The sequence below is a fragment of the Phocoena phocoena genome, chromosome 15 (assembly GCF_963924675.1).
Source record: "Phocoena phocoena chromosome 15, mPhoPho1.1, whole genome shotgun sequence".
Classification (NCBI taxonomy): domain Eukaryota; kingdom Metazoa; phylum Chordata; class Mammalia; order Artiodactyla; family Phocoenidae; genus Phocoena; species Phocoena phocoena.
The window spans coordinates 58,127,062-58,139,753 of record NC_089233.1 but is presented as its reverse complement, the minus strand read 5'-3'; the positions used below and the strand labels follow the sequence as shown (position 1 = coordinate 58,139,753).

The 12,692-nt window shown below is 42.5% G+C and overlaps 1 protein-coding gene across 1 annotated transcript in view; it reads right to left on the bottom strand.

Annotated features, from left to right (window-relative positions):
* DNAAF9 (dynein axonemal assembly factor 9) overlaps window positions 1–12,692 on the bottom strand; it is a 146,221-nt gene that overhangs the window by 101,723 nt on the left and 31,806 nt on the right. Inside the window, exons 4-6 of the mRNA XM_065892337.1 lie at window positions 11,601–11,725; window positions 10,283–10,379; window positions 9,215–9,321 (exon numbers count right to left, since the gene is read on the bottom strand). Coding sequence (XP_065748409.1) covers window positions 9,215–9,321; window positions 10,283–10,379; window positions 11,601–11,725 — 329 coding nt within the window. The remainder of the gene's footprint in view (window positions 1–9,214; window positions 9,322–10,282; window positions 10,380–11,600; window positions 11,726–12,692) is intronic.

Sequence of the window (12,692 nt, the reverse complement as noted above, 5' to 3'; positions counted from 1 at the left end):
AAGTGCGTGGGTTTATTGCTGGGCTCTCTATTCTGTTCCATTGATCTATGTGCCTGTGTGCCAGTACCATACTGCTGTTATTACTGCAGCTTTGTAGTATAGTCTAAAGTCAGGGACTGCGATTCCTCCAGCTCTGTTCTTCTTCTTTCTCAAGACTGTTTTGGCTCTTTGGGGTCTTTTGTGTTTCCATACAAATTTTAAAATTATTTGCTCTAGTTCCATGAAAAATGCCATTGGTATTTTGATAGGGATTGAACCAAATCTGTAGATTGCCTCAGGTAGTATGGTCATTTTAACAATATTACTTCTTCCAATCCAAGACCACGGTATATATCTTTCCATTTGTGTCATCTTTAATTTCTTTCATCAGTGTCATACAGTTTTCTGAGAATAGGTCTTTTACCTCTTTAGGCAGATTTATTCCTAGGTATTTTATTCTTTTTGATGCAATGGTAGATGGGATTGTTTCCTTAATTTCTCTTTGTGATAGTTCATTGTTAGTGTATAGAAATGCAACAGATTTCTGTATATTAATTTTATAACCTGCAACTTCACCAAATTCATTGATGAGCTCTAGCAGTTTTCTGGTAGTGTCTTTAGGATTTTCTATGTATAGTATTATGTCATCCACAAACAGTGAAAGCTTTACTTCTTCCTTTCCAATTTGGATTCCTTTTCTGTCATAAATTGCTTTTATTATGTTGAGGTATGCTCTCTCTATGCCCACTTTTTGGAGGGTTTTTAATCATAAATGGGTATTGAATTTTGCCTTTTCTGCATCTGTTGAGATGATCATATGGTTTTTAGTCTTCAACTTGTTAATGTGATGTATCACACTGATTGATCTGCAGATACTGCAAATTTCCATTGATAGATCCCACTTGATCATGATGTATGATCCTTTTAATGTGCTGTTGGATTCAGTTGATGATTTTGTTGACGATTTTTGCATCTATGCTCATCAGTGATACTGGCCTGTTGTTTTCTTTTTTTATGGTATCTTAGTCTGGTTTTGGTATCAGGTGATGTTGGCCTCAAAGAATGATTTTGGAAGTGTTCCTTCTCTGCAGTTTTCTGGAACAGTTTCAGAAGGACAGGTATTAATTCTTCTCTAAATGTTTGGTAGAACTCACCTGTAAAGCCATCTGGTCCTGGACTATTGTTTTCTGGGAGTGTTTTTGTTTTGTTTTGTTTTTTGTTTTTGATTCAATTTTAGTACTGGTAATTGGTCTGTTCATATTTTTTATTTCTTCCTGGTTCAGTCTTGGGAGATTGTACCTTTTTAAGAATTGGTCTATTTCTTCTAGTTTGTCCATTTTATTGATGTATAGTTGCTCGTAGTGGTCTCTTATGATCCTTTGTATTCCTGTGGTGTCAGCTGTAACTTCTCCTTTTTCATTTCTGGTATTATTGATTTAGGCTCTCTCCCTTTTTTCTTTACGCGGCTGGCTAAAGACTCATCAATTTTATCTTTTCAGAGAACCAGCTTTTAGTTTCATCTATTTTTAAAAAAAATCTCTATTTCATTTATTTCTGCCATCTTTATGACTTTTTCCCTTCCACTAACTTTGGGTTTTGTTTGTTCTTCTTTCTCTAGCTCCTTTAGGTGTAAGGTTAGGTGGTTTATTTGAGATTTTTCTTGTTTCCTAAGGTAAGCTTGTATTGCTATAAACTTCCCCCTTAGAACTGCTTTTGCTGTGTCCCATAGGTTTTGGATCATCATGTTTTCATTTTCATTTGTCTCTAGGTAATTTTTTATTTCCTTTTTGATTTCTTCAGTGATCCATTCGTTGTTTAGTAGCATATTGTTAACCCTCCATGTGTTTTGTGGTTTTTGCAGTTTTTTTCCTTGTAGTTGGTTTCTAGTCAGTGTTGTGGTTGGAAAAGATGCTTGATATGATTTCAATTTTTTAAAAATGTACCAAGGCTTGTTTTGTGGCCTAGTATGTGACCTATCCTGGAGAATGTTCCATGGGCACTTGAAAAGAATGTGTATTCTGCTGCTTTGGGATGGAATGCTCTATATCAATTAAGTCTATTTGGTCTAATGTGTCATTTAAGGCCAGTGCTTCCTTACTAATTTTCTGTCTGGATGATCTGTCCATTGATGTAAACGGGGTGTTAAAGTCCTCTACTGTTATTGTGTTACTGTTGATTTCTCCCTTTATGTCCATTAATATTTGCTTTATGTATTTAGGTGCTCCTATGTTGGATGCGTATATATTTATAATTGTTATATCTTCTCCTTGGATTGATTCCTTGATTATTATGTAGTGTCCTTCTTTGTCTCTTATAACAGCCTTTATTGTATGGTCTATTTTGTCTGATATAAGTATTGCTACCCTGGCTTTCTGTTAATTTCCATTTGCATGGAATACCTTTATCCATCCCCTCACTTTCAGTCTGTGTGTGTCTTTAGACCTGAAGTGAAGCCTCTTGTAGTCAGCATATACAAAGGTCTTGTTTTTGTATCCATTCAGCTACTCTGTGTCTTCTGATTGGAGCAGTCAGTCCATTTAAATTTTAGGTAATTATTGATATATATGTTCTTATTGCCATTTTGTTAATTGTTTTGGGGTTGCTTTTGTAGGTCTTTTTTCCCCTTTTCCTTCTTTTGTTCTCTTGTGACTATCTTTAGTGTTTTGTGTGGATTTTTCTTTTTTGTGTATACCTATTACAGTCTTTTGGTTTGTGGTTACCATGAGGTTTTTATATAGCGATCTATATACATACTTGATTGTTTAAAGTTGTTGATCTCTTAATTTCAAATGCATTTTAACAATCCCACAGTTTGCACTCTCCTCCCCTCACTATGACTGTTTTTGATATCTGTTGGGAAAATTAATAAAGTAGTCTTGTTCAGGCTTCAGATGCAGAAGCAGGCCTCTGACTGACCTGTGACCCAGCCTGGACTGCACGCTTGCTTGCACACCTAACAATGCTGCTAGCAAGGCAAGCAGCACTCACAATAAGAAAGGGAGTGGGTCTTGGAATTTCTTGAGCCCCGGGGACCTGGCCAGTCCCCTGGGGTCTGGAAAATCTTGTGACCCACATGGTGAAACAAACAGCATTGCTAAAGTAAATCCAGAGCTGCATTTTGGCATGCAAACTGATTATCAGTTTGTGGCCTGGAATTACAAAGGGAAGCCCCTGGAACTCTGATCTGAAGTCTCACCCATGGGGTGGAGGCACCACCCAGGACCCTTCCCAACTGGGGCTCCAGACTGGTGTTACTCAGGACTTCCCAGCTGCTGTTTGGATCTGGAAGTAGGTGTTGGCCCAATTCCGTGATGTATATATACCGTGTTATGTTTCTCTAATATTCTTATTCCTTTCCTTCTAATGATTGTATATTAAAATTAAGCTAAATCACCTTTCATTAAAGGATTAAAGCTGTTTATTTGTGTGAAACAAGTGGTTATTTTGCCAGTGAATCCAACAAACCTTAAAACAGAAAGCAGGCTTTCGGCAAAACACCACCACATTTTTTTTTTTTTTTTTTTTTTTTTTTTTGCAGTACGCGGGCCTCTCACTGCTGTGGCCTCCCGCCGCGAAGCACAGGCTCCGGACGCACAGGCCCAGCGGCCATGGCTCACGGGCCCAGCCGCTCCGCGGCATGTGGGATCCTCCCGGATCGGGGCACGAACCCGTGTCCCCTGCATCGGCAGGCAGACTCTCAACCACTGCGCCACCAGGGAAGCCCCACCACCACATTTTACATCTAATTCTTCTGTGTATCCCTTAAGTGCTTATTGTGTATATTTGTGGATACTGTGGATTTTACTACTTTTGCCTTTTCACCTTTCTACTAGGTTTGTGCATGGATGATTTCCTATCTTTACTGTATGTTTTCCTTTACTGATGAGCTTTTTCATTTCATAATTTTCATGTTTCTAGTTGTGGCCTTTTCTTTTTCACCTAGAGAAGTTCCTTTAACATTGGTTGTAAAGCTGGTTTGGTGGTGAACTCTTTTAGCTTTTGCTTGTCTATAAAGCTTTTGCTCTCATCAACAAATATGCATGAGAGCCTTACTGAGTAGTGCATTTGTGCTTGTAGGTTTTTCCCTTTTGTCACTTTAAATTTATCATGGTACTCCCTTCTGGCCTGCAGAGTTTCTGCTGAAAAATCAGCTCACAGCCTTATGGGAGTTCCCTTGTATGTTATTTGTTCCTTTTGTCTTGCCTCTTTTAATATTCTCTCTTTAATTTTTGCCATTTTAATTATAACGTGTCTTGGTGTGTTCCTCTTTGGGTTAATCCTTTATGGGACTCTGCATTTCCTGAATGTGAATAACTGTAACCTATTCCAGGTTAGGGAAGTTTTCAGCTATTATGTCTTCAAGTATGTTCTTAGCACCTTTCTCTCTTCTCCTTCTAAGACCCCTATAATGCAAATATTAGTGCGCTTGATGTTGTCCCAGAGGTCTGTTACACTGTCCTCATTTCATTCTTTTTTCTGTTCAGCATCAGTGATTTCCACTACTTTGTCTTCCAGCTCACTGATTCATTCTTCTGTATCATTTAATATACTGATGATTCCTTCTAATGTATTTTTCATTTCCGTTATTGTATTCTTCATCTCTAGCTGTTCTTTATATTTTCAAACTCTTTGTTAAAAACTTCTAATTTCTTGCTCTGTGCATCCATTCTTCACCCACATTCTTTTTTTTTTTTTAATTTATTTTTTTGGTTGTGTTGGGTCTTCGTTGCCGCACGTGGGCTTTCTTTAGTTGTGGCGAGTGGGGGCTACTCTTCGTTGCGGTGCGCAGGCTTCTCATTGTGGTGGCTTCTCTTGTCGAGGAGCACGGGCTCTAGGTGCGTGGGCTTCAGCAGTTGTGGCATGCGGGCTTCAGTAGTTGTGGCTCGTGGGCTCTAGAGCACAGGCTCAGTAGCTGTGGCCCATGGGCTTAGATGCTCCGTGGCATGTGGGATCTTCCTGGACCGGGGATCGAACCCATGTCCCCTGCATTGGCAGGAGGATTCTTAACCACTGAGCCATCAGGGAAGCCCCACCCACATTCTTTGTCATCTTTATGATCACTACCCTGCACTCTTTCTTGGGAAGATTGCCTTTTTCACTTCACTTAATTCATCTTCTGGGGTTTTATCTAATTCCTTTGACTGGAACATGTTCCTCTGTCCCCTCATTTTGCCTAAGTTGCTGTTTGTATTTTTATTTATCTGGTAGGTTAATTATGTTTCCCAACTTTGGAGAAGTGGTCTTCTGTAGGAGACATCCTATGCATCCCGGCAGTGCACCCCCCCTTGTCACCCAAGCTATATGCTCTAGGGGTTCTCCCATGAGGGCTGTGTGGGTCCTTCTTTTGTAGAGGGCTATTTGGGTGATGTGGTAGGCTTTGTTGGTGCCTGGTCCAGTTGGCTGCCAGGCCCTGCCTTGTGCAGAGGCTGCCAGCTGCTGGTTGGTGGGGCTGGAAAACCTCAGGGAGCCCCAGGACTAGTGCTGGCTCACTGCTAGGCAGAGTCAGGGTCCAGAAGACTCCAGGGTTGTTGCCTGTCCACTGGTGGGTGAAGCCAGGTCCTGGAGTTAGTACCAGACACCTGGCAGGCAGACCTGGGTCTTGGAGTCTGGTTTCTAGGCCTAGGGATCCCAGAGCTGGTGTCAGATCACTGTTGTGTGTGTGTGTGTGTGTGTGTGTGTCCTGACAGAGTTGGGTTTGGGGTCCAGGGTGTCCTGAAGCTTGTATTTGGCTGCTAGTGGGCAGGGGGCCGGGGCCAAAGTGCTCTCAGGGCAGGGTCTGGCCTGCTTTGGGCAGGCTGGATTCACAGGCTGTGGGAGTCTGGTTTTCTTGCAGCTGGTGTCTGCCCCTTGGTTGGTGAGACTGGTCCAAAGGCTGCAGCAGGCTTCTGGGAGGGTAGGGCTGGGGCCCAGAGGATTCTGGGACTGGTGCCTTCCCACAGGTAGGTGGAGCTATGTCTAGAGGCAGCTGTGGGTTCAGGAAGTCTTCAGGCAGCCAGCCTGCTGATGGGTGGGGCTGTTCCCCTGCCTGGTTAGTTTGGCCTGAGGCATCCCAGCACTGGCCCCTACAGGCAACTGAAGCCAGGTCTTGGTGCTAATGAGCTAGAGGGAGGACTCCACAATGGCAACCACTAGCATCAGTGTCCACGTGATAGAAGGGAGCTCCCAAGGAATGGCTGCCATCAGCGTCTATGTCCCCAGGGTGAGCTGCAGTTGCCTCTTGCCTCTCTGGGAGACTCCCCAAGACCAGCAGGTAAGCCTGGCCCGGGGTCCTATCAAATTACTGCTTTTGCCCTGAGTCCCAGGGCGTGTGATATTTTGTGCACGCCCTTTAAGAATGAAGTCTCTGTTTCCCCCAGTCCTGTGGGACTCCTGATATTAAGCCCTGCTGGCCTTAAAAGTCAAATGCTCTGGGAGCTCAGTTTCCCAGTGCAGGGCCCCCAGGCTGGGGAGCCCAATGTGGGGCTCAGAACTCTCACTGCTGTGGGAGAACCTCTGCAATGTAATTATCCTCCAGTTGTGGGTCACCCACCTGGGGGAAAAGGAACTGACTATATTGCAAGTCTGCCCTTCCTACCTGTCTTGTTGTGGTTCGTTCCTTATGTCTTTAGTTGTAGAAGGTCTTTTCTGGTAGGTTGTGGTCTTTTTTCATCGATGGTTGCTCTCCAAATAATTCTGATTTTGGTGTGCTTGTGACAGGAGGTGGGCTCAGGGTCTTTCTACTCTGCCATTTGGCCAATCTCCCTGATTTCTATTTTGAAATTCAAATCTTAATTCTACTAATGAATTTGGAGACATAACAATATTTCCTCATGTCATCCACCTCCCTTTTTAATTCTGCTTGCTCTACCTATCTCATTTCTCGTTTTACAAACTGCATTCTTAAAAAGTACAAAGAGATATTTTTCTCAATTTTTATTTTATTTCCTGGAGAAAATATTTTTTAAAAGCATGCCGATCTATCCCTGCATCTAATATGCTATGGTCTCTTTCTTACCTTTTGAATTTTTTCATAGGGTTTATCCTACCTTTCAGTACAAAAATCTTATGTTTGTCCATAAAAAGATGAATGAATGTTTACTCTGTAGTTATTCTCATTATTCAGAGGATTATTTTAGAATCCTCCCCTTGGGGAGCTAGTTAATGTAAATTTACATTACCAGGTCATACAGTTCCAGCAGCTGGAGAGTAAGAAGGAAGTTGGAGGCAGGGAAAGCCCTAGCAGAGGAACTTCCCTGTACTGCTTCCAGGAAGAAAGAGTTCCCTATATCCATAACTTAGTTTGGCTCAGCCTAAATACCAAGTAAATGCTATGTGGGTCTGGCTTCCTTTCTCATGCTGGCACCTACCACATCAGGGATGAAAACATCCTCTGAATTAAGGATTTTCTTCTGGGTATGAGCATGTAATAAAAAAGAAGTTTGAAAAATTAAGATGTAAGTATCCGTAGTTCTCCTCCTAGCTTTCAAAGAAGGCAAGAACTTTTCTGGCTCAGGCAGTTATCAGGCCTTTAATATGTGAATCAGAGAGAAGTACAGTATAATGGCAGAGCTGATCAGTAGGCCAAACTACTCCATACCTTAAACGACCAGGAAGGACAGGGTAAGGAAGAGAAGTGAGGTCAAGGGAAATGAGATGGAGACGAAAGGAAAGTATCTGAGAGAATGAAAATTAGTGGCTACAGAGAAGGGCAGGATCTGAAGAAAGGGATCTTGAGAGAAGACTTATAGTAGTAACTCTTACAATATGATGTGTGCTGTTTCCTCCTCACTGCCCATCCCATCCCCTAAAAACACCACCCTACAGGAAAAATCTACATTACCTGGATTTGACTTCATGGTATGATGCACCTTAAGGCAGAAGCCAGAGGCCTGCCCCATTTGAGCTGCATGAATTGTACAGCCTCCTAGTGCACTGCTTTCTAATTCTAATCTAGTGGCAGTCCAGGGGTTAGGAGCACAGGCTCTGAAGCCAGACTCTCTTGACTGGGCCCTAGCCCTGCCACTCACAGGCTACTAGCTCTGTGACTTTGAGAAATTCATTTAAACTTTCCAAAAAATAGGGATGGTAATAGTACCTACTTCGGAGGGGTATTGTAAGAATTAAAGTTAATTCATGCAAAATGCTTAGAACAGTGCCTGGCGTATACGAGACAGTATAAATGCCTAGTTTATACAATTAATTAAAAATAAACATTACCATTATCACTAAAAATTTTAAGTTTCCTCTCTACCTCCTATGGCTTGCCTCCTTTCAAGCCCCTCTTCTTCTAAATTAGAGGGCATTAGGTGCTATCAGGGGCAGCTCCCACAGCCTTGTTGATGTTCTGCTACCTGTGGTCAATGTGAGAAAACTGGTTTGGAGCAAGAAGAGTAGGGCTGATGTGGTGTGTGTCTCTTCATCCCTACAGCCCACGTTCCTCTACATTACAGGGTTTGCCAGGTGAGCCTCCAAACATTTCTTAGGGACACTGCTACTTCTCAGAAGGGGGTAGGACTTAGCCCTGGGTCTTGCTTCCAAAGGTCTCACTTACTTCTATCCCTAAGAGTATGTCCCCATTTCTAGCATGTCAATGTTCCCTCTCCCTGGTTTCCTGTACTGGGGGCAGGTCATTTCAGTGCAGATCCTATGGAGGCAGGTGGATACCAGGTCATCCTCCCTAATATGTACCCTGGATGATCCCCTCTCCCAGTCTCATTCATTAATTCACTTAACAAATATTTATTGGTCATCTAGATGCAAAGAATACTGAAATAAAAGATACTGTTCTTACCATAAAATCTAACCCTTTTATTCCTCTAGTACACAGTACTTATACAAAATTCTCATTGCTCCTTTCATTGCTCTTGAACAGTTAAATTATACGAACTTCTGAGCTACAAACAACAAGAATGCTTTTGTTCTCAAGGAGCTTCTAATCCAGAGATCAGGGGTGGGTGAATGGGTGAGTGGGTGTGACAAATATGGGTGACATAGGAGTCAGCCTAGGGTGCTACAGGGAACTTAGAATGGGGAAAGGAGAGGAAGGAGGACAGAGAGGAACTCCAAGAATAAAGGGCACAGGAGCTCAGTTTGGGGACTAGCCTTAAATAGCAACTATTTTCCATTTCTTTTAACTTGCTCCATGCCCTTTGGAGTCACTGCCAGCTTTTCAGAGTGTTATACACCTACATTGTGGGCCTTCATAAAAACAGCCCAGTGGTAGACAAAAACCAGGCACACTGCTTTTCATACATACCTCGTATTTCATGGTAAAAAATCCATCCCCTCCAATGCCCTCAAGTGCAAAGGCCTGTACAATTGGCCATTTCTCCACTACAAACATATCAAATATCTGCAAGTGACCTAGAGGAATCAAGTACAACATGTATCAAATACCGTCCTGGATATAGCAGTCTAAACCTGATCTAATGTGGTCATTAGACATCATTTCTCACAAGTTCACCACAGCCTCATCAAGCAAAATAAAACTGAAACAGATACACAAACAAGTTACAAAAATTCAGATTTCTCTACAGTATTTTTTCACATTCTGGTTTCCTAAGTAAGTAAATAAATAAATAAATAGTGGCCTACTACATCTGACTTGTAACACTAAGTGGATATATTTATTAATAGACAAATTTATTAAAACTTGGCTCCTTTCCCTTAAGAAACACAGCTAACCAACTTCCTCAAGGGAAAATTACCAAATCAAAATTTTTCTTTTCTTATAACAACAAGCTTCAATGTGCAAAGTTTTTTTTTTTCATAAATAAGATACAAGCACTGCTAAGCTTGTTCATTTTTTCCCTCTGTTTTCACACTTTTTTTTCTCGGCCATGCCGTGTTGGCACGTGGGATCTTAGTTCCCAGACCAGGGATCGAACCTGTGCCCCCTGCACTGGAAGCACAGAGTCTTAACCACTGGACCACCAGGGAAGTCCCCTACACATTATTTTTGAGTCTCACTGTCAGCATATTTTTAACAGCTACCCAAATTACTATTTCTTATTAGCAAGAGGCCCCACATCTACACTTCCAGTATAATAAGTGGTATAGCATAGATGGCAACTATGGTAAATCCCTTATCAGTTCTTCTGACTGCTGCTGGTAGCATGCTGTGTTGCTGCAGAAACTTCAGTTATGAATACAAGCTTGCATAGGAAAGTTCCCAAATTTCATTCTGCTTGATCCTCTTTGCCTTTAGTGAAAACAGATCAACAGGTTTCCCAGCTGAATGCCTCCACTGAAAGGAGAAGTAAGGACATTCGATTCACACACCATCCCAGCAAGGTTCTAAAATGACTGACTGTCAGATACGCACCTTGGGAGCTGTAAGGAATGCCAATTCTACTACAGTCTCGAACCATGTCCACAAAACTGGCAATTTTAAATTCTTCTGCAGCTTCCTCATCTTCATACTAAAGAAGGAAATAGAAAGGGAACACGCTCTAATGAGACATCATACAAAATCCCATATTTTCTGTGCATTTTTATTAGTTGTCCCAAATGTCCCAAGAGGGTTTTTTTGTTTGTTTTGTTTTGCTTGGCCGCATTGCGTGGCTTGCGGGATCTTAGTTCCCTGACTAGGGACTGAACCCATTCCTCGGCAGTAAAAGCACAGAGTCCTAACCACTGGAACGCTAGGGAATTCCCATCAAGAGGGTATTTTTTTTTTTTTTTTTGGTACGCGGGCCTCTCACTGCTGTGGCCTCTCCCATTGCGGAGCACAGGCTCCGGACGTGCAGGCCCAGCGGCCATGGCTCACGGGCCCAGCCGCTCCGCGGCACGCGGGATCCTCCCGAACCGGGGCACGAACCCGCGTCCCCTGCATCGGCAGGCGGACTGCCAACCACTGCGCCACCAGGGAAGCCCAAGAGGGTATTTTTAAAGGCAACTTTCAGTATTTGCTGGTCAGAAACACGTCATTCCCTTACCTTACACCACATACAAAAATCAACTCAAAATGGATCAGAGACCTAAATGCAAGAGATAAAACTTGCCCTCAAAAGTCCCCCAAATGCTCATATGGCAAGAAACGTTCTGGACCTACACTGGGTCACAATTTCCACGAAATCCTAAATCTTAAGTCCCAATTTGATTTCTAGCCAAATCTTGAAAAGGGTCTAAAGGGAAATAGAAACAAATACCAAGAAATCCAAACATGGAAATGTCACAGAGCTTATCAAATTCTCCTGGGGCAGTTGCTAGGCCCGAGAGAATGGACCCAGGCCGGGGATAAAGAAGCAGGGTAGGAAGGCAGGTTCACAAGCCCACTATTAGGTCCCAATTTTAATAGTCCTTTTTGTCTCTTTCAGGCGTATAATTTATTGCTAGGGTAGCCTCATAATGAAATATGAAAAGTTCCACTAAAAAAATAACCTTTTTTTGTGTAACCACATTTCACAAATTTTTATTTTTTGGGGGGGCCATGTTGCGCGGCATGTGGGATCTTAGTTCCACAACCAGGGATCAAACCCATGCCCCCTGCAGTGGAAGCTTGGAGTCCTAACCACTGGACCACCAGGGAACTCCCCAATTTGATTTCTTTAAGGACCTCCTGTTCCCATTCTATCAATATATTTTCCTGAACGAATATCCTCAGAGTGTCTCTAAGCGCCTATTTTATCGTTTCTCCTCACCTCATTTTCGGTCATGCAGTGGAAATGCAGATTTCTCCAATGTGCCACATAGGGTAAAAGATAGCGATAATTTATAGGATTACAGTACAGATGGACACTATCTGATTTAATCAATATAATCACATCTGTAAGAAAAACAAAATTAAAACACAAGATTGTCAAAGGCATTTCCTTTACACATCTTCCGCCCACATAATCAGTAAAACCATTAAAACTACAGAAACAATGTAACAAAACTCTAAACTGAAAATTCTTTAATTAGGCAACGTGCTTCAAAGTGACTAGAGAACACTCAAGTGTGGACAGCAAGCATTTCCTCATCCCCATGCTATGCTTCCACTACTGTGGCCCTCTGGTTGTGGTAGAAAAGTCAAAAGAACAGCCTTCAGGGTGTTTCACAAAGTTCAACACAGCAAAATTTGTTGTACCAAACTCAACTGTGTACTTCGCTGTGGAGATAGATAGTAATTGGAAACTCTACAGGTAAAAGCCACTGAGGCAGGAAAACAGCACCAAATATGGCCAGTGACTGGTTCTCCTGCAGACATCAGTGTATAAAGCTCTTGGCTGCTGGCTCATCTGGCTCAAGGCAAATCGTGGGCCCGAGGATACCCTTTGCCTTGCAACCTGGGAAGGGTTATTGTATACAGATGTAAACTCTGTACACAGGAAAGGCTGGGAGGAAGGAAGTAGAGGCACGTGATCAGCAGCTCACAGATTTAGGGAATAACCATCGATGCTGGTGGGTCAAATAAATAAAGCAATCCCAAAGGTGCAAATAAAACCAAGTAAACGAACAAACAAGTCATGGAATGGGGCAGGAATATTAAAAGAGTTTGAACACTGAGAAAGAAAGCAGTCCTTCTTTTCCAGAAGAAAAGCAGAGGCTCCATTCTACGGCTCCTCAGAAACCAAAGTCATTAGGCCTCTTTCTAACAAGATGACACTAGGGAAGGGGCTAGAGGAGATGGCTGGAAGTGAGAGAGGAGCGTGGGGGCAGGAAGCAACTGAGGCAGCAGGTTTAGGGCAATGCCAACACAGTAACACAGTGTGACGGACCATAATCTACAAAAACATAAGCCCAGTGAATAC